We start from the raw sequence: 20,808 nt of genomic DNA on the forward strand, positions 1-20,808 counted from the left end.
CTTTGGGGAACAAATAGCACAGTTTAATCATGCAGAAACACACAGGAGCCAGAACAGTCTCACAATTAATTTACCAAAATAAACCCGAAGCTGCCTGCATTGTTTCATATTTAGCTTCCACTCCTCTCCTTCCCCTGGAGAAAAACAGCCCTAGTTCTTTAGAAAGGAGGAAGGTTGGGGGAGTTGGGATTTTTCCTCCTTTCTTTTTTTACATTGTAAAAGAAATATTCCCTCGCGTGAAAGCAAAGAGTTAAATTTTACATAGTGGAAAACACTTTAAAAAAAAGGAAAGAAAAGAAAAGAAAAAAAAAACCCCAAACACTACGGAAAGAGAAAAAAAAAGTGCGATATTTGTGAGCCTGACAAGCTGCAAGAGGACGGTATCTGGATTTCACCGCAGTTGTACTTGTGGGATCTTTGTTACCGGACACGCAGACACTCGCGGACGCACAAACCAGACCCTTCCCGCACGGAAAATCCCATCAGCCAGATAATACTTAAGAAAGGAAAATAAATAGCTGTAGTCTTCGGAGCTAGTTTTAAAGTTTCCAATATGAAAAATAACTGCCTGCAAGGGAGAATGAAGTTAAGCATAAGAGTAATTTCTTATTCACATGGTAACAACAGTTGGTTTCTGATTTTTTGCAAGCTTTCTGCATTGTGGCTTTGTTTGGGGGGGGAGCTGCTTTGGGGTTTCGGGGGGTATTTTTTTAATGAACATTTGTTTCTCCACCAGCCAGCGGCTAAAGAAGATCTGCAAAGAATGGCAAAGAAGATTTTCGATTAAAACCTTAGCCCATCTCCACGGATTACTTTATATCGATTCCTATATATATGGCTGCAATTGATGGGCTCTAATTAAAAAACCAAAGGGGGGGGAGAAAAAAAAAAAAGTTCTTTCTGGGTCCCAATAAAAGGAGCTTTTCATATACGGGAAATAAAGGTTGTAAAAGGTTACAAACGAAAGACTAGTTTAAAGCTTCTTTGCGGATTTCTTTTCTTCTTTCTTACAAAACCCCTTTTCTGGCTCTTTCTCTCCCTCCCCCCCTCCCCCCGACCCCTTCATTTCTCCCAAGTTTGCCAACACGCAAGATATGGGACTGTAACCGTTATTTTAATATCTGGGTTGGGAGCTATAATCTGATTGCTGCAGAAAGCTGCTCATCAAGGTAGCTTCATGGCCTGGAGAGAAAAATTATGTAAACTGGCAGTATTAGCGCCTTTCATCAACACACACACACACACGCACACGCACACGCACACAGACTCACAGACACACACCCCTTCCCCAGCCTCCCGCACCGGCCCCCGGGGGACGCCCCGCACCGGCCCCCACGCGTGCATTCCCCACGCGTGTGCACCCTCCCACGCACAGCATCCCCCAAAGACTTTTTAAAAATTATTTAATGCTTGATTTATTTTTGTATTTAAGGGGGTTTTTGTGGGGTTTTGGGAATTTTTTTTGGGGGGGGCTACGATTTCCCCCCCGGTGCACGTAGAACCGTCCCTCAGGTGCAAGCCCTGACCTCACTTTCTCTGTTCTCGGGGTAGCATTTTTAGGACTTGTCTGGCTCCCAGATGAGCTGGGCAAATTGCAGATCGCCCCTAAATGCCTCCACCATCCCCTCCTCTCCCCCCGGACCTCTCCATCCCAATTATGGAACTCGATTTCATCTAGGCGAAGATGCTGCCTTAATATATATATATAAAAAAATTCTTTTTCCTTCCCCAACGGAGGTGATGGCTCTGCCATCCCTCTCCCACATGCTTGGGAAAAGAGGGGGATATTTTTTATTAATTTTTTTTTTTTTAGCTTTCCGGCATTTTAAAACGAATCCGACCCTTTCTCGAAGTGACACAGCTTTGCCAGTACCTCTGGCTTTGCACCCCCAAAAGGGAGATTTTGCGGTGAGGGGGAGTGTCGAACTAAAAAAAAAATAAAATAAATAAAAAAAACCCCAACCCGCAATTGAATTGCAGATAAACTTCAAGGAAAGTCTGGAATATTTTAACTAGACACAAATCCGATGAGGGAAAAGCTTAGAAGTGCGTAGCATGCATCGCTTTCCGGAGCCGATCAGAGATACAAAGATGACAAATAATAAATCGGTTCATTTCGGGGGGGGGGGGGGAGGGTTGCTTCCTTAACTTTCACCCGACCTGAATAAATGATTATTATTTTTTTCCCCCCTTGGCCATAATATACAAGGGCAGCAGCTCAGCGCGATCCGCCTGGCGAGCGATACACACGGCAATAAAACCACTCGCGAAACCGTCGCGTTAGTAAAAAGAGTCGGAAATTAAATCAGAGGGAGAAGAAGTAAAGAGAGAGAAAGAGAAGAGAAGAAACACAGCTATGCAGAGAGAGAAAATGGCTCTGTAAAACGATTGGCATCGGAAAGTTGGAGAACTTACTGAGAAGCAGAAGTTACAGTTTCTTTTCATCCCAGAAGCAGATTTTGGTTCTCTGAGCACAAAGTTCTTAGAGGGCAGAAAATCACACATCTCCACTCACTCCCCGTTAGCCCCAGCTAGTCTGGTTCTCTGGGACTGTACCTGCTCTGAAACGCTTTCCAAATGGACCAGAAGAGATTGGAAAGTTTTAAAAAAATCATTAAAAAATAATTTAAAAAAAACCAACCCAAGTTCCTACAGCTGCAACAATTATTATTAATTTTTTTTTTTTTTGCAACTTTTCCCCGAGCTGCAGAAGACTGAAGGCAGAGGCAGCTGCAAAGTGTGTGCAGGATTGCTCCAGGAAAGAAGGTTCCCCCTTTTTCCCCCTCTCAGATCCAATCTTTGCAAGAGCCATTCCGACACATTGCTAAGCTAAAGGGAAATTCTCTTTGATAAAGCGGTGTTCCCAGCTTCTGGGTTTTAAAACCTAAATCTATATTCAAATCTGGCTGAAGGTGTGTTCTGGGATTTATGAAAGCCTCTTAAAGGGGTAAATTTACCAAACCGTGACAAAATCATCACAATCTTACTTTAGACATCTGAAGTGGATGAGAATTTTAAAGAGACCCTTGTTTATTTAAGTAACACTGTCCATCTCTGCCACTTGTTTTATTGGCCGCGTGAATTATTCCCAACTTCTCAGGCTGGGGGGGTGGGTGGAGGGGGCGCAGAGGGAAAGGCTGGGATGTCCCTGCTGCCTCTGGCAGGCTGCAGGCAGGGGAGCAGCTCTGCCTGCCCACTGCCCCACGGCCAGGCAGCACCGGCAGATGCGGGCAGGGATGTCAGCCCGGCTGGGCTGCGAGGGCTCCGCTTCCAAACCTGCTCTCCCAGCTGCTTTCTTCAGGCACTGAATTTTATTTCTCTGCCTTGCTCAGCCTTCCTCTGCCACAGCCCGGCTTCCTCCAGCCCCCGAACACCCCTTTCTTTCCTTTTTTTTTTTTTTTCTTTTATTTTTAATCGATTTCGAAAATACCCTCCTGGTCAGGATACACGGGAATGAATTATCTCTTTCATTCTTCCAAGGTGGATTAAGGTTATTAAATAATATGTGGGGGCGGGAGGCGATGGCAAAGGCGGAGGGCGGGGGGGGGGGGGGGAGAAGGGTTCAATCGGGGTATTTATGACTGGTGCTCTGCTAAAGGAGAGGCTGAGGGGTGGCGTGGCCATGCCGACATGCGGGGAGGTTGGAGGGAAGGATTTGCCCGGCACGGATCTCTCTGTAAGGCTTGCGGGGGGGGTGGAATACTGCAAAAGGATGGGGGGGGCTGCAGCTGCCTCTCGCTACCCCCAGAAAAATTCCAGCCAACCAACCAAACCCACAAAAAGTCTCCAAAAAAAGTCTCAGGGCTCTGGGCGGGAAAAAAAAACCAGCAACCCAAAACACAACTCCAAGGAGTGCTGGGGCCGGGGGTCCCGGGGGGGCGGTGGGTACCAACCGGGGGTACCCCGGGTACCAACTTTCCGCGAAGTCTCCTCGCAAGAAAAAAAAACCCCACCAAACCACAAACCCAAAGAAAAACAAAAAAAACCCCCAAACCGGCCGAAGTGGGAGCGGCTCCGGCGGGCAGGGCTGCGGCTGCTTTTGTGCCAGGGGTTAGTTTGTTTGTTTGTTTATTTGTTTAATTTCCCCTCCTCTCCCCTCCCTCCTTTCCTTCTGCCCCCTCCTTCCTCCTCCTCTCTGGGAAGAAAGGGAAAAAAAAAAAAAAAAAAACAAACCAAACCCCAACCCAAAACCCAGCCCAACCACCCAGCCCAACCCCGAGCATCCCAAACCTGCTCCTGCAAACCGCCAGCCCGGGCTGCACCGACAGCGCTCGGGATTGCGCTGAAGTCCAAGGACAACCACATTGGATTGCACGCAGCCAGGCTCAGAGAGAGCCACAAAGAGGCGAATTAATTGCTATAACTTCATTAACATAGGTCACCCCATTAAAATGATCGAGCCGCTGCATTTTTTTCCCCTATTGTCAGAAGTGAGGAAAGTGTGTGAGCGCTCCCTCCCTCCGACCTGAGCTGCCTCCGTCCTCCTGCCTTTTGCCAAAGCTTTATTTTCGGGTTTCTTCGACCCGGGAGAAGTTGAGCGGGGACAGGAGGTGGGAGAGGCGCGTCCCGGTGCCCGTCCCCGGTGCGCCCGGCCGGACTCTGCTCTGCGGCGGGGAGCCCCCCACGGCCCTCCTCACCCCCACCCCTCTGCTGCACCGAGTTTATTTCTATTAAAATATGTGCACGGCCGTATTTTGCAAATTCAACGCAGCGCCGCTGCCTAAGTCCCGTTCTACACCATCATCCGTATATATCTCTAAAAAAAAAAAATTAAATATATTTATCTCCCCCCCGCCCCAGGTGAGTCGATTACCCTGGCTACCGCTTGCCCCGGGGACATTTGGCCCCTGGGAGGCAGAACGGGGGTGCGGACCGTTCCGCGGGTGCGGTAGGGGGTCCCGGGGATGGGGACACCCCGGCACCCCGCTCCCCTCTGTCCCGAGGGGCCGTGGGGTGTCTCCCCTTTGCTCCCGCAGGTTTCCTCTCGCCCAGCTCTGCGCTGCTCAGTCAAGGGCTTCTGGCAGGCTCCGCATCCCCTTCTTCCCAAATATTTACTTATATATTTTAATATCTTTTGTTGTTATTATTATTATATCCCCCCCAGCTTTTTGCTGTCCCCCTTCCTCTCCTTCCCCGGGCAATACGCTAACGCCATCACCGCTGTCCATCCCATTAATTTGTACAATGACTTCATACGCTCCGCTCCATAATGTATATTTTTAAACCGAGCAGGTTCTTTTAATGTATATTCTCGTGTCATTTCGGTGGCTGTTATTTCTCGCTTGATTGTCCCCCCGGTACAGCAGCGGCCTGTTTTTTCCTCCCCCTGTTGTGTGTTTTTATTATTTTCCCCCTGGCTTAGATGTGTCAATCACTCTCTCCCTGCCATTGGTTGGAGAGTTTGCGTCAAAAAGTTGCCAGAGAGGCGCTTTCTCAGCAAAGCTCCCCGAGAGAGGTAGAGACCTCAGCTCCAACGCACCCTGCCACTATTATTAAAAATAAAATCACTTGACCAGCTCCGGCACCGGCCAGCTCTGTATGTACCGAGCCCAGACCCCGAGCATCCCTGCATCCCTCTCCTGAACCGTCCCCTCCCCTTTCTCCCCCATTTATTCTTCTTTTTAGAACATTTTTTCTCCCCCCCCCCTCCCCCCCCTCCCCCCCGATGTCGTGGGCATGTGCATGCGGCGAGCTCTCTAACCTCCCGCTTTGTGCTTTCTCTCCCAGCTCAGCCCGACCCCTGAATTTGGCGAGGATCCGGGCGGCAGGTTTCACCCCTCGCCCCCCAGCCCTGCCCGCAGCTCCGGCGAGGCTCGCAGGTAAGTCCGACCCGCTGGCTTCATCCTTCCGTGGGGGCATTGCTCGGCGGGAAGAAATACAGGGGAAGGGGGAAATTAATTTTTTTTTTTTTTTTAAGAGTATGTGTGCGGTGCGGGGTCGGGGGGGAGCACTGTGTTGGTAGCGGTGAGCCGGAGGGGAGCAGGCGGCTCCCCGGAGGAGATGCGGGGCTGCCCGGGGGAGGCCGGGCCAGGCCGGGCGGAGGAGGGAGGCGGCCCCGGCCGCTCGGCCCTCGGCGGGGACCGGGAGCTGCGGGATGAAAAGGCGAAGGGCCAAGTCCGAGAAGCGGGGAGGTGTTTCCTACCGCTTCCCTCCGCCGCCGGTCCCCCCGCCGCCGCGGCCGGGCTGTCTCCCGTGGGCGAGCGGAGGTCGGGCGTGGAGCCGGCTCGCTCCCCCGCAGGCAGGAGAGGTTCTTCACCGCGGTTTCGTTGGGTACATTATTAATTTTAAATTTTTTTTCCCCCGGCCTGATCCTTTGGCCGTTGGTTATTCCCTGGCCCCAAGCTGGACTTTTAAAATTAGAAATAACCGGGAATAAATTTCTCCCCTCTCTTGGCTCCTGCCTGAGACGAACCCCCACCCCCCCGTCCTCCTCGCGATGCGGAGACTCAGCAAAGTAATTTTGCGAAGGTGTCTTTGAGCACTGGCGGCGGCGGGAGAGCCGGGCTGGAAATAGCAGGGACAAAAATCTTCAAGGCGTTTGGGGCCGGAGCTTCATGGCTCGGCGCGGGTGAAATGGATAGCTAGAACGGCATTCAGGTCAGAGAGGGGCCGGAGCTGTTTTCCACCTCCCTTATCTTATTTATATTTTTTTTTTTTTTAGCCATGGGAAAGCGCTTCCCAAAGACACCAATCGGGTATAACGCGCACCGCGTTGACAAAGAGAAAGTCAGGAAAGTCCTTGTGCACCGGCACAAGTTTCTCTTAGAGCTAAAAACCTTCGCTGCAGAGTTTTATTTAAATTTCGGCTCCTCGGAGAAGTTGAGCTTTATTATTTATTTCTGTGGAAAAGATGCAACTCCAGTTTCAAAAAACAAAACAAAACCAACAAACAGTTAAAAAATACGACCGGGTGGCGGTGGGGAGGCAGAGATGGGTCAAACGGCTCCGCGGCGGAGGTCGCTGCCCGCCGAGCCCGGCCCCGCCGCTCCCGGCCGGCCCTTTCGTTTGCCCGCGCCGGAGAGGAGCCGGCGGCCGCGGAGCTGCGCGCAGGTTTGGGGGGCGAAGCGCGGGAGGCTGCACAGCAGAACCGTGTCGGGTCCGTGTCCACCGCCTTAGCACCGAGGAAAAATTCCCGTGTTGGGAAATATCAACCCAAACCCTCCCTCCGGGGCAGGGGGAGGGGGATGAGGAAGAAATTAGAATTTAAAAAATTAAGAAATGAGGTGCAGGCAGGGAACCGAGCTCTCGTTTGCAAAACAAAACAAATCAAATTCTTTTTTCTATGTCGGCACCTTCCCTCCCTCCGCGGAAGCCTCTCCGTGCTGCTCCACGGCCCGGCGAAGCCCCCCCCGGCCGCCCGCGTCCCCCCGCAGCGCGGCCAAGGGCAGAGCCGCAACCTGCGCGCCCGGCCGCGGATCGCTGCCTTGCATTAATCAGCCCGGGCGATCAGCGGAGCTGGGGCCGGTGGCCCGTAATTAGGGAGCGTGTGCCGCCCGGATTATCTCGTTAGTTTATCAAGAAAACATTTATTATAATTAATTCTCGGACGGGGTAATTATTATTGAGCGAGGACAGAGCAACTGGTAGCCGGGATCTTTGCGGAGCGGGGAGGGGGGGAGGGTTTGGGGGGAGGAGGGGGAAAGGTGACAGATTGCGGAGCGGAGCCGTTGCTCCGCAGGCTGCGGGGCGGCCCCGGGATGCGCGGCCGCGGCCGAGCGGCTCCGCGGGCGGCCGCGCTGGGCTGGCGCCTCGGCGTGATGCCGCCGAGTTTAAACAGAATGGAGCTTTGGGGTTGGTTGTTTTTTGTTGGGTTGGTTTTGTTTGTTGGGGTTTTTTTTGAGGGGGGTGTTTGTGGGGTTTTGTTTGTTTGTTCGTTTTTAAGCGTGCAGCAAAACCAGGTTTGCTCTCCCGCGCATCCCGTGCCGGCGAACAAATTTGCGGCCGACACCGCCCCGGCACCGGGGCGGAGCGGGGCTCCCCCCTCGGCAAAGCTGCCCCTCTTCAGCCTTCCCCCGGGGGGGCAGTTGTTAAAACCGGGGTCCGACCCTGCGCCTCCCGCGCTAGATGCGCGCCCGCTCCGCCGCTCAGCGCATTTGAGGGCGGCAAAGCGCTTCTCCGAGGGGAAAAGGGGAAACTCCGCACGGCGGATAACCAGCACCGACGGCGCTGGCGGGGCCGGGAGGGGTGTGCACCGGGGCCGGGGGGATCCCGCAGGAGCCCCCCCCGGCAGCGCGCAGCCCTCCTGGGGCGGCGGTTCTGCTCCCGTGTGCTCTTGTTAGCCGAAACATTGAGTTTTGGGGTGTTTGGGGAAGAAAGTTTTGCTGGCGTTCGTTTTTCCGACGGCCGCCGGGAATGGAAGGAAGGGCGAGTTTTTGCCCACAAAAGACAAAAAAGAAAAAAAATATTTTCCTGGGGGAAACAGTCTTAACCCTTTCAAGAACCCCAGGTTGGTCCCTTGTCGGCCATTTTTTGGCAGAATGTGTGTTTGGGTCTCCCCTCACCCCCCACTGCAGAGCGCCCGGCCCCGCCGGGGCAGCGAGCGGGGACCCGGGGGAGCCGGAGCCGGGCCCGAGGAGCCGCTCGCTCGCCCGCCCGCCGGGGCCGTCCCGGGGCCGCTCCCCACCGAGGTGTTTGTTTAGCTTCAGCTCCGTCATCAAGAGTTTCTTGAAAGCCTAATAAATCTGTTACTTGCCTCCAAATCTAATTACCCGGAGTACTAATTAGGTGCAAATGGCCGGTGGAAATTACTGCAGACGTGGACTGATGGCGGTAGAGCAGAAAAGTTTGTCTCTTCCCGAGCGGGCATTTGAGCTCTGAAATGCAGCAACGTCGGGGGGAAGGGGAAAGGGGGGGGGGGGGTTGAATGTTGCCCAAACCTGGGATAATTAAAGTCCTTGCAAGAGACTAGGGGAGAGATAGGTTTCTTGAATTGTTTCTTTGTTTCTCACCCTTGGGCTTTGTTATCTGCATTATTTATTTAGCCGAGGGGTTCTTTGTGTCTGCCAATGGCCCCAATCAAGTTTTGCTTGAGACAATTAGCCGGTGCCCGGCCGGGAATCCTATGCAAATGCCCCGGGCTGCAGTACAAAGCGGGCAGTTGAAGGCATGGGGGGGTTTTGTTCGGGCAGTAATTACTGGCTGGGATGTGCCCCCCCCCCTCCCCTCCTCGCCCTTTTTTGGGAGAGATGCGTTTATCTAGTCAGTCTCTCTCAGCTCCCAAATCCGGCTGGGGTCCGGCTTTACGAGCTGGAGGATTGACGGGGGGAAGGCAGCGGGGATAAAAGCTGGGGGGGCAGCGAACTGGCCTGACCCCCCCTTTCTCGCCTCCGCAGGCACCTGGCGGCCCCCCCCGCCCGACGGCATCCCCAGGCACCGCCCGGGGCAGGCAGGGCGCTCGGGCGGCTCCCCCTCGCCCGGATTTCGGCCAACTCTCCTCCCCGCCACAACTTTAGCATGATGTCTTATCTTAAGCAACCACCTTATGCAGTCAATGGCCTGAGTCTCACAACCTCGGGCATGGATTTGTTGCATCCGTCCGTCGGTTATCCCGGTAAGCCACGTTTTTCTTCCCTCTTCCCCCCCCCCGCCCCTCTTTGCCCCACGGAGGAGAAGCCCCCAGGCTTTTGGAGGCACAGCACACCCAGAGACCGTGATGGCTGGGCTGTGTGTGGGGCGTGAGTTCCCCTTTCTCCCTTCCTCCTCACCCTCAACTTTTTATCCGGGGAAGGATCTGCAAAGAGGGAACACTCTCCTGCTGGAGATGGGGGCCATCCAAGGGAGATGGGGTCCTCCCCATCGGAGGTGGGATTGCTGCACGGTGGCGGCTGTGGACTGGGGTATGGGTCGCTCAGGAGATGGGGGGGAGCGGGGGTGCGCCCCTGGGGAGGGGACACACGGGGCTGAGGGGCCGCTGAGTGACAGCCAGGGCCTCTGGCTCCTTTCGCAGCCACCCCCCGAAAGCAGCGGCGGGAGCGCACGACCTTCACCCGAGCGCAGCTGGACGTGCTGGAGGCCCTTTTCGCCAAGACCCGCTACCCCGACATCTTCATGCGGGAGGAGGTGGCGCTGAAAATCAACCTGCCCGAGTCCAGAGTGCAGGTAGGAAGCGGGGTGGCTCCGGAGACCCATGCCTGTCCTCCACCTCCATCCCAGCGTGCAGGGTTTGGGGTGGTCCATGGCTGGAAGGGAGGCGAGAGGGCTGTTTTAGGGCATGGGGTCGGTCCTGGAGGGAGATGAAGCCCCTGTGCGGTGAAGGAGGCTCATAGATGGCTGAGGGCGCAAGGGGGAATAGAGTGGCAGTTTGCCTCCCCAGGGCTGGAGTGTGGTCCCCCCCTTACTCCTTGTGCACTGGTGGGGTTTGTGCAGCTCCCAGATCCCCGCTCCTGAGCCCTCCGCACCCCTCCCCAGCCCCCTCAGCCTCTGTGAGATGGGGAGAGCTCCCCAGCATCCCCAGGCTCTGCACCGTGCCTTGCCCAGGGTCCCAAATCCCAGCTTGTCCCGAGGGTGTTTGCGGCCCCTGTGGAAGCCGTAAAGGATCCCCCCTTCCCCAGGGACCCTCGCATCCCTGGAGCAGGGCCAGACCGGGATCCCCTTTCACACCAGTACAGACTGGGGGCTTCCTCTCCCTTTGAAGGGACTTTGATAAGAGAGGGGGTGCCTTGGTGGAGGGGGCTCCTCTCCTGGGGCTGGGCTGTGTCTCCTCTGCAAGCAGCCTGCGGGGGCCCGATCCAGGCAGCATTTTGGAGGTGCTGCTGGTAGCACCAGGGTCCAGGATGGGTCCAGGACACCCCTGCAGCCGGGGCAGGGCAGCTCCAAAGCCACCCCTCCCGCTCACCTCCCTGCGAGGTTTCCTGAGGCTGCGTGGTGCCGTGCCCCAGCGGAGCGTGGCCACCGGGGACCGGGGTCCCCCCACGCCAAACCCCAGCCTTCTCCCACGAAGCCTCCCCAGGGCCAGCCCCCTTGGTCCCTGCTAAAAGAGGGTGAGATGGGTTGGGGGGCTGGCCCTGGCTGGGGGTGAGAGCAGAGAGTCTATTTAGAGGGTAAATGAGGCATTTTACGCACCCCACCCCCAACCCCTGCCTCTGTTTCCCTAATTGTTCCTTCCCTTTCTAATGCTCTATTGTTTCTAATTAAGGGCTTGACTTCAATAGGCCTTAAACGGTGATTCCTGGGGGTCTCCGGCTGGCAAACAGCAAATAGGGAGCACTGCACACACACCCCCCCCCCCCCCCGGCCCTTTCCCCCAAAAGTGACCTTATTAAGCAGTTTGATTTGCCCATTTCCACTTGTTATTACCGCTAATGATCTCGGGGAGGGGGAGCCCCGGAGCCTTTCTTTGCAGCAGCCTTGCAACCCTCCGCTTGCCGGGGAGCACTTTTAGTGCCTCCTCCCCGGCCAGGTCTCCCCGCCACGGGCTCTTCTCCCCTTGGGTTTGCCTGTGCATCCCTAATACCAGGCTTTTTCTCTCTCCCTCCCCGTCTCTCGGTCTCAAGGTATGGTTTAAAAACCGCCGGGCCAAGTGCCGGCAGCAGCAGCAGCAGCAGCAGAATGGGGGCCAGAACAAGGTGCGGCCAGCTAAAAAGAAGAATTCGCCAGCCCGGGAAGTGAGTTCGGAGAGCGGGACCAGCGGGCAGTTCACTCCCCCCTCCAGCACCTCAGTCCCCACCATTTCCAGCAGCAGTGCCCCGGTATCCATCTGGAGCCCAGCGTCCATCTCCCCGCTCTCAGATCCCCTGTCCACCTCTTCCTCCTGCATGCAGAGATCCTATCCTATGACCTACACCCAGGCATCAGGCTACAGCCAAGGATATGCTGGCTCGACCTCCTATTTTGGAGGGATGGACTGTGGATCTTACTTGACCCCTATGCACCACCAGCTTCCCGGACCGGGGGCCACCCTGAGTCCCATGGGTGCCAACGCAGTCACCAGCCACCTCAACCAGTCTCCAGCCTCCCTCTCCACCCAGGGCTATGGAGCCTCCAGTTTGGGCTTTAACTCCACCACTGATTGCTTGGATTATAAAGACCAAACCGCCTCCTGGAAGTTAAACTTCAATGCTGACTGCTTGGATTATAAGGACCAAACATCGTCATGGAAGTTCCAGGTTTTGTGAAGAACCTTTGTGATAACGAGAGAAATCGCGACGAGAACAAACAGGCTGGGCTGAACGCTCCAGTTTTAGTCAGGTCTTGGTTAAATTAAAGAGAAAAAATAACTCAACGGACAAACAAACGAACAAAAAAACCGACAGCGACAAGAGGGGGACAGTGTTGGTGTGATCCCGTTCAGACTCATCTCCTGCTCAGACGCTCTGGAAAAGGAATAATAAAGAGGAAAAATGGAGGAGGAAGGCCTTAAACGGACAGATCATCTAGTGAGCAGAAAACAGACAGACCCATCTGTGTTCTTTCTAGTTTTAGGCAATTGTTGGGTTTCTTTGTTTGGAAGAGGTGGGAGATCATTCCACCTACGGGCCAGTTTTAAAAAAAAAAAAAAAAGAAAAAAAAGAAAAAAAAAAGGTCTAGGTTTTTATTTCTTTTTTTTTTGTGTGTGCGTGGAAAGATCCTTCACCCAGAGGTTTCCAATGTGTTAGCCAACCCTCGGTTAAAATATTCGGAATGGACAGCATCTCTCTTTTTCTCCCTCCCTTTCTCCCTCCCTCTTTCTTTCTCTCTTGCTCTCGAGCTCATCCAACAGTTTCATGCCCAACTTGCTCAAGTTGGCACCCGGAGAACTTGGTTCAGGGCTGTGTGAGTTGTGTGACTGATTGTCCTAGCTGCACTACTTTATTTAAAGATAAAAAAAAAAAAAAGATAATGTTCATAAGGAGTCAATATGTAGTTTTTAAGAGACAATCAGTGTGTGTCTTATATAAATGGTACATCTGTGGTTTTTAATCTGTGCTAGACTTCAAAACTGTGATCTCCTGTATTGTATGCAACTATGAACTCTGCACCAGCGGGAGTTCTGCTGTGATTTAAATAGGTTATAATTATAAGTGAAATTCAGAGCAACTGAGTTACCTATTATCATCTTTTAAAAAAATAATAAAAAAATATATTAAAAAAAAAAACAACACAAAAACACGATCGCCTTTCACCCAAGGTGAACTGCACTGAAACTTTTTACAACAAACTGTCTCTGAATGAAAGAGAAAAGACCGAAAAAACCCCACCCGAGGACATTAAACTCCTCTGGAGCTCACTTACTGCTGGCCACGCTGGCAGTAACCATCAAATCCAACAGGACTTTGGGCAGTTGCTCTGACCTGGATGAATTTAAACCGAGAAATTCATTGTCGTTTATGCTTGCAGATGTTAACTGAAAAAAAAAAAAAGATATATATGCATAAACCTTTTTTCCTGGATTTGGCAGATATGTATAATTATATTAAAATGGTTCTAGCACACTTGATGGTTGTCTTCCATTTTAATCGCATCCGGCAAGTGACGGAGAGGGGCGATGCCGTCTGCCGCAGGGATTTCTCGGTTGCAGCCAGGCGTGTGGGACCAGGACGGTCCGGCTGCTTCTGCAGGGATGAGACAAAGAGGGTTTTGCCGGTGGCTCCTCGAGGTGAAGGAAGCAAAATGAAGGGGGGGATGATTTTTTTATTTTATTTTATTTTTTAAAGCAAAAAAATATTTGTTACAAACAGCCCTTGGATAACGTGACCTCACCCCCCGGCTTTCCCAAACCTCGTCGTGGGGAGCAGAGGGACGCGTTTGCTCTGTGTCCTCCTGGGAGGTGCCAGTCCCCGGTCGTGTTTGGGGAGAGCCCTAAACTTTCCAGGCAGATCCCGGGAGGAGAAGGGGGGACCTGGGAGCGATCAGGCAGGATCGTCCAAGTGGAGGTGCTGGGGAAGGCGGGGGACAAGTTTTTAAGCTACAGTTCCATGAGCTGAAGCCACTGTGCTCTGCGATGCAGGATCAGGCCCTTCCCAAGCGTCCCTGCTCTTGGTGGCTCTTTCTCTGTCCTTCTCCCTCTCTCTTCCTCTCTCCTTCCCTCGTGCATCGCTGGGGTCGCTTGAGCCCTGAACTCACTTTGGATTTAATGCAGCAAAGAAATGGACCTCTGGAAAGAGAGGAAGGCTGAGAAAAGCACCCGCCAGCATCCTGCTCCCTGTCATTGGCCATCCCCCGCAGCTTGTCACCGGCACCCTCCTGCCTGCAAGTCACCTGGGGCCACAGGCATGCGGCCACCATCACCCCACCGTGGTCCCCAGCACCAGGGACCACGAACGCAGCCATCACGGCGCTTCTCCGGCCATCCCTTGGCTTCGCATCCCTGCATCCCAAGCAGGCTGTCCCCCTCCGTGTGCACCGGCAAACCCTCTCCTTCCCACGGCGGCATTTATGTCCCCTGCCGTGGCAGCAAAGATCAGCCTTTAAAATAAGCACATCGTCCGGCTCTGAATGAAGGAGAGGTTTTTACGTTGCTTCGTGTTAGCGCTTGTCAGTCGGTGATTTTCTCTTTTTTTTTTTTTTTTTTTTTATGGGAGGATATGTGCAGGGGAGGTTTGGGAAGCGCAAGGCAGCACGGAGGCTGGGGCTGCCGGGGATGGCTCAGCCGCGTCCCCACCGCCGGCTGCTCCCAGCCAGCAGCACAGAAAGTTTCATTTCTCTGCTAATTTGGCTCAAACCAACAAAGTTCACCCCCCAAAAAAGCCCTATTCAAGCAAAATATGGTTGGAAAAAGCAAATCCTTGTTGAAGTGGGGTGCAGCATCCCACCTATCTGGTAAAGCTCTTTGTTTCCTGGGCTTTTGATTATTTTTTTCTAAAGCCTCTTTAAAACCTCTTTTTTCATTTTGCTTTTCCCATCTTATCTTTTACTTTTCTTTCTTGAGTTTTTCCCTGTCTGTTAGGGATGAGCTCTTCTGGCTGCAGCTCATTTTTATCACAAATGGCAGGAATTTCTCTGAATTTTGCCTGGCTTTTTGCACTTCCCACATTTTCTCTACCTGTTTGTTTCTGATTTTAATTTAAATGGGCACTCGCGTGGGCAAAGGACAAAATCCCAAGGTGAACTGGCAAACACAAAATATTATATAAAGAGCGTTTTAAGTCCTTTTTCATTTTTAATTTTTTTAGATCTCCCTTCCGGCTGAATTCATTTCCTCTGAACTCAGACTGCGGGAGGCAATTCTGTATCCAATAAAATCAGGGTGAAAGCTGGGGGGACCGTATCAGTTTAGTGTTGAAAAGCTGGATTTAGGGGCAAAGAGCTGATTAGAAGGGTATTTGATTTGAGGTGTGACCCCCCCAGATCCCCCAAAATATACATATAAGTGAATCCTCTCCCTGTTCTGCAGGGTGACATTTCCCACCACAGAAAAAAAAAAAAAAATGCCAAAACTGAAAAAGCCAAACACCGGGAGGGAAATGCTGACCCCAACCACAGTCGAGCTGCCTCACATGCCATCTCCATCTCCTCTGCCCACTCCCTGCCCGATGCCCTGCCTGCACCCTGCCTACTCCTTGTCTGATCCCCTCCTGCTCCTGGCCTGCCTCCGGATTTGATTCCTTGTGCGTTCACCTGCCTGCACCCTGCCCACAGACTGCCTGCTCCCCTGCCTGCACCTTGCCGATATACCTTCCCACTCCCTGCCTGATCCCCTCCTTGCACCCTGCCTGCTCCTTGCCCCATTCTCCATGCTGTCCCTGCCTGCACCCTGCCCACTCCCTGCCCACTCCCTGCCTGCTCCCTGCCTGCTCCTTGCTAGCACCAGCCCACACTCCCCAGTCTCCCCCCAGTAACCAGCCCTCGCCCGGGGCAGCTCTGCTCCCACCCCAGGCTGAGCCAGCCCAGGGACCCCCAAAACAAGGACGAGTTTTGGGGTGATTGCATTTCCAGGAGGAGCCCAGCGTTGGGGAGCACTGCCAGTTTCCAAGGAGACAAGGGAGAGTTACTGAAAAAAAGCTGGATTTAGGGATTCACAGCAGAACTTCCCCACCTGGCACTGGGGGGACACACACACAGAGGGACCCCCCAAACCTCCACTCACAGCCCTGGCACTGCCCTTAACTGGGGCTTGGGGGGGTGGTGGGGATGGGTTTGGGTTTGGGAGGGCTGGGTATGGTTTAGGCTTGGTTTGGGTCCGACACCCCATCTAGTTTTGGGGACTGAAAGGGGAATGGGGACACTAGAAGAGCCCCCCACCCTCTGCCCCCCATTTCCCAAAGAGCAGGGGAGGACAGGTCCCCCCAGCCCCTGGGGCCATGCAGGGCCGGGGGTGCCGGGGAGGTGAACTCCAGAAAGCAGCCTCCCATGGCGGCTGGGGGGCCACGGCCCCCCTCACTCCCAGCCCGTGCTGGGCGCTGTCATCTGGGGAGGGAGCACCTCTGCTCCCCCCTCCCAGCCCTGCAGGGTGGAGGGACCGAGGGGGTGTGCAGGGCTCCGAGCCTCCACCCTCCCCACATACACCCACCCCACGTATACATGCACAGAGCAACATCGTGCACGTCTATAAATGCATATAGCACAAAAGCTTACATCAATGCATATGCATAAATGGATACAGCACACAAATGCATACATAGATGCACGTCTGTGAATGCATCTAGCATAAATGCACACATCAGCGCACATCTATAAATGCATGCGGCACCAATGCATCCGGCGTAAATGCAGGTATTGATGTATATCATAAACGCCTATTGCATGAATGCACGTACCAGTGCGTATACAGAAACACATAGAGCACAGATAGATATAGCGATGCCTATAGCACCAGCGCCTGCAGGTGTAAGTGGCTCTGCCACTGCCAGGGGGCTGTGCTGGGGTGAAGGGCCGGGACCCCGGGGGAGCTGGGGGGGGCCAGGGCACGGTGCTGGGGCTGGGGTGGGCTGGTGGCAGTGACCTGTGCGGTGAGGTACTGGGATGGGAGGTGGGGAGAGGGAAAAAGGAGAGGGGGAAAGGGAAGGGAAGGGAAGGGAAGGGAAGGGAAGGGAAGGGAAGGGAAGGGGAAAGGAAAGGAAAGGAAAGGAAAGGAAAGGAAAGGAAAGGAAAGGAAAGGAAAGGAAAGGAAAGGAAAGGGGAAAGGAAAGGAAAGGAAAGGAAAGGAAAGGAAAGGAAAGGAAAGGAAAGGAAAGGAAAGGAAAGGGGAAAGGAAAGGAAAGGAAAGGAAAGGAAAGGAAAGGAAAGGAAAGGAAAGGAAAGGAAAGGAAAGGAAAGGAAAGGAAAGGAAAGGAGAAATGCCATTCAACAGATCCAGCTGCGGGGGCTGCCCACGGTCTCTCTGCTGCTGTTATTGCTGCTGCACCTCTGTGCTGGGGCAGAGCAGAGGGAGGTGATGGTGTGAGGGAGAAGAGGTGATGAAGAGATACATAAATGTATAAATGCCACACAAACTGTTAAAATCTGCTCTGAGAGTCAATTTTGACTTTTAGGCTCATGAACCATTAATAAAAATCTCCTTATACCCAAATGGTTCTCAAATGCCATGATAGCGGATTACAAACTCCTAATGGAGATACTGTATGATCAAATATTCTCTAAGCAGCAAGGTCTAACGTACCGGGGGTGGCCGGGCCACCTGATTATCAGCTTATCGGCAAATACTTCTTAGTGCGGGATGTGCCGAAAAGAAAGCATTTTCCTCGGCGTGGTCCCTTCCCCGTTCTTCATCTAAACAGATTTGGGAATGGCACCATGTGATCTGGGGACCATGGGATGACCTGTGACAATGATGTCCCCATGTGTGGGGTCGCACATCATACCGTTGTGGGGCTTGACCCTGGTTTTGGGTTTTCCCCATTAGAACGCAGAATTGGAGGCACCGGTGGGGACTTCCCTTCGGTGCACAGAGAAAACACCTTCCTTGGTCTCAGGTGGTACCTCCCGGTGATACTCAGCCCTTGCCAGGACCACTGTACATGATGTATAATTACTTGGTAATTAAATTTGGAAGGCCAAGGTAGCATCATTATAGGGAGAGTGAGAGGAAACGAGGTGCCTCTGCGAGACCAGAGACCTCCTTACAGTGATCCCTACGGAGCTAATTGCTGGAAAAAATGGACCGTATTTCTGTTGTTTTCTCTTTTCAAGGAGGAGCTGGTTCTCTCCCTGCCCCTCCACTCATGCTCACAGGTAGGGACTCTGATATTTATTCTCGTGTTGATGCTGGTAACAAGAGATGAAATATTTCTGCCAGAGCTGCTGTTGCTTAGAAAATGCTTCGTCTCACCCTCCATGGGGGGCAACTCGCCCTGCAGAGCCCCGTGCCCTGGGAGGGTCTGGGACCAGGCTGGGGAGGGAAGAGAGGGCACGAGGGAGCAGGGAGGGCAGCTTACCTCCTTTATGCTTCAGAAAATAGATTTAAAAAGTCCTTTCTGGTTTGTAACCTTTCCACACCACATTTTGTGTGTGTGTACAGCTCCTAGCACAGAGCGGCTGCGGGACTCGCAGTGGTGCTTCCACCCTCCATCGCCATTAATGATTTAACTCACACTTTGCTGAAGTAATAACACAGGAGAGTTTGCGAGACTGGGAGCATTTTTATCTTTCCCAAAGGAGGTTGTGAGGTCAGGATGTCAACACCAAGAAGCAGAAGTTTCCTACCGACCTGCTTTGATTCACTTGTGACTTTTTGGGAAGGCTTGCCACGTTCCTTGTGTTTCCAAGCACCAGCCTTTGGATGCAGTGAGGATGCCCATGCTGCGCTGCCTTTCTTTTCCAGAGGGGAGAGGCTGCCCCAGTGCCCACGGTATTTCCCACCAGGGCTGGGTCCTCCTGCACCCTCCTTCCCTTTAGAAGTGACGAATTGCTTTTACTTTCAGAATAATTTAAAGCAGAGGTGAAGCCGATTTATCTCCTGATGTTACTGTTAAAAGCAAAGTGCCCCCCATCCATGCAAGCTGGTCTCTTCATGCCACAGTGGAAGGACAGGTAACCGTGCTCTGCCATGTCTCACTGATTTTTGGGGGCCCCGTGGGCCACGGCAGCTCCTCCATAGGATGCAGGGCTGCAGATTTGACCCCTTGGGATAATCAGGCTCCTCTCCACTGGGGAGATACCTGGAGGGAATGGCATCTGGGGAGTTACCACAGGCTGATCTGGGTGAGGGTATTGCCCCAGGGGCCGCAGAGCTGCAAATGAGGAGTTGCAATTAAAGGGAGTGTGGTGAGTTGTGAAGGTGTTTGTTCAGCGTCATGCAGAGGAGGCAGCATGGGCTTGGCTTTATTTAACATTTTTATTAGCAATGTGAAAGAGCACGCAGGCAGAATTGTTAAACACCAAATCACCGGAGCTGGTGAAGGCAGAGAAGTGATAGAAAGAGGCACCCAGAGGATGGAGAGCTTGGCAAAGAAAAGCACGGCTGGATGGCAAAGGGTGAGCGAATGCACCTGGAAAGATAACCGGAGCGATTCAGCATCCCTGCAGGAGGAAGGTGTTTGGAAATTTGGGCCATGCATGGGCTGGGGAGCACTAAGCCCTCCTGACAGCTGTGAGCTTGTAGGAGCTGGGGTGGTGGGATGGTGAGAAGGGTGGGAACCCAAAAGGCTTCAGCCCTGGGTGAGTCGGGGGGATGAGGGCAGGGACATTGCTGCTGAAACCCTGGAAATCCCCAAATCAGGTGGAGAAGAGACCTCTACTGAAAGGATGTTGTCCAGGCTCCGGGCCAGACTTTGAAACCAAAAGTGGAAAATTAGAAAAGGAAGAGTCAAGAAAGCAGCTCAGGGAGTGGGGATCCTGCTTAGCAGAGGGGTACCTGGGGAGATCCTGTCAATATATGAGTTATCCAAGAGAAGGTTGAGATGATGTAAGTATATTCGGTGAGCGCAGAGTATGGAAGACAAAAGCATGTGTTTACCCATCTGGTAACAGCACCCAGGTTGACAAGTTAAAATAAGATTAGTCCAAACTGGACATCAGAGAAAAATAAAAGTTAGCAGCTGAAACAAATTGTCTTAGGACATGGAAGATAAGCAGGTTTTTTTAAGTATTACAATCAAATAACTGTGTGCTTTTCTAAAAGATATACAGTAGGGGGTTGCTGCTGTCCATAATTACTTAAAATACAATATGGCACATCCCTTACTGCACCCATCCAGGTTACTCTGCTGTACAGGGCTATGTGCAGGACTTGTTAGAGGGTGGAGTATTCACCAGGTGGTTCCCAGGGAAATTTGTTTCTGGATCATCTCTGGACATCTCAAATCAAGCACAGATGGTATAGGAGAGAGCTGAGAACTGGGCACCAGAGCTCAGGCTACCGGTGGTATGGGTCACCTGTGCTGCCGAGATCTGTATTATGGTAGGGCCTCCAGGCTGTAGGACCTCCAGGCTGATGGCTCATCCAAGACAAGTGTGGCAGAAGCACAGCACACTACTGGTGTCTGGCCTTTCCCATGTGCATGGAAGAGGCCGTCTGCAGTGGAACAAGGGCACTGTCCCACTGCTAGCACAATGCTGGGATCCCTAAGGTAACCCAGTCTTGGGAAACATCTTGCAAGAATTTCCTGGAGCAGTTTGGGTCAGCATTGCTGCACCACTGCTCTTCCTTTTTTTTCTTTGGCCACCCTCTGTCCTGCTGCCTCCCTGCCACGGGGTCTGGGGACACAATGCCAACCTCTCCAGGTGTGCAAACTATCCGCCTCCTTTGGCAGGTACTGCCAGGGGTGACTTAAACTGCTAAAGGCTGCCAAGGCTCGTTTCTGACTCATGGCCTCCCATATCAATGGGGAGAGAGGTGACTGCAGAAGGGGCCACAGCAGGGACATCTGTGTCTCTTTCCCCATGTTTTTCAGGGTGCCGATGCTTGAATTGCTCATCCAGGTCTGCTGCAAGCCTGTGACATTGAAAGGGATG

At 53.0% G+C, this 20,808-nt stretch overlaps 1 protein-coding gene across 2 annotated transcripts; it reads left to right on the plus strand.

The window, feature by feature from the left end:
- Positions 1-9,453: 9,453 nt before the first annotated feature.
- OTX2 (orthodenticle homeobox 2) lies at positions 9,454-12,113 on the plus strand. 2 transcript variants are annotated; one of them, XM_054827558.1, is made up of 3 exons: positions 9,454-9,550; positions 9,926-10,098; positions 11,493-12,113. In XM_054827558.1, the coding sequence occupies exons 1-3, from the start codon at positions 9,454-9,456 to the stop codon at positions 12,111-12,113; spliced, it is 891 nt and encodes a 296-aa protein (XP_054683533.1). The 2 variants fall into 2 exon arrangements, with proteins under 2 accessions (XP_054683533.1, XP_054683535.1); XM_054827560.1 differs by having other exon boundaries at positions 9,947-10,098.
- Positions 12,114-20,808: the final 8,695 nt, after the last annotated feature.

This window comes from Grus americana, chromosome 5, assembly GCF_028858705.1.
Source record: "Grus americana isolate bGruAme1 chromosome 5, bGruAme1.mat, whole genome shotgun sequence".
Lineage (NCBI taxonomy): Eukaryota > Metazoa > Chordata > Aves > Gruiformes > Gruidae > Grus > Grus americana.

What these genes read in the sequence shown, in the direction of transcription:
- OTX2 (XM_054827558.1), top strand. Translation starts at nt 9,454, where the DNA reads ATGATGTCTTATCTTAAGCAACCACCTTATGCAGTCAATGGCCTGAGT. An exon ending in TCCGTCCGTCGGTTATCCCG is followed by an intron (nt 9,551 to 9,925) that starts GTAAGCCACGTT and finishes AGTGACAGCCAG; the next exon opens with GGCCTCTGGCTCCTTTCGCA. An exon ending in TGCCCGAGTCCAGAGTGCAG is followed by an intron (nt 10,099 to 11,492) that starts GTAGGAAGCGGG and finishes CTCGGTCTCAAG; the next exon opens with GTATGGTTTAAAAACCGCCG.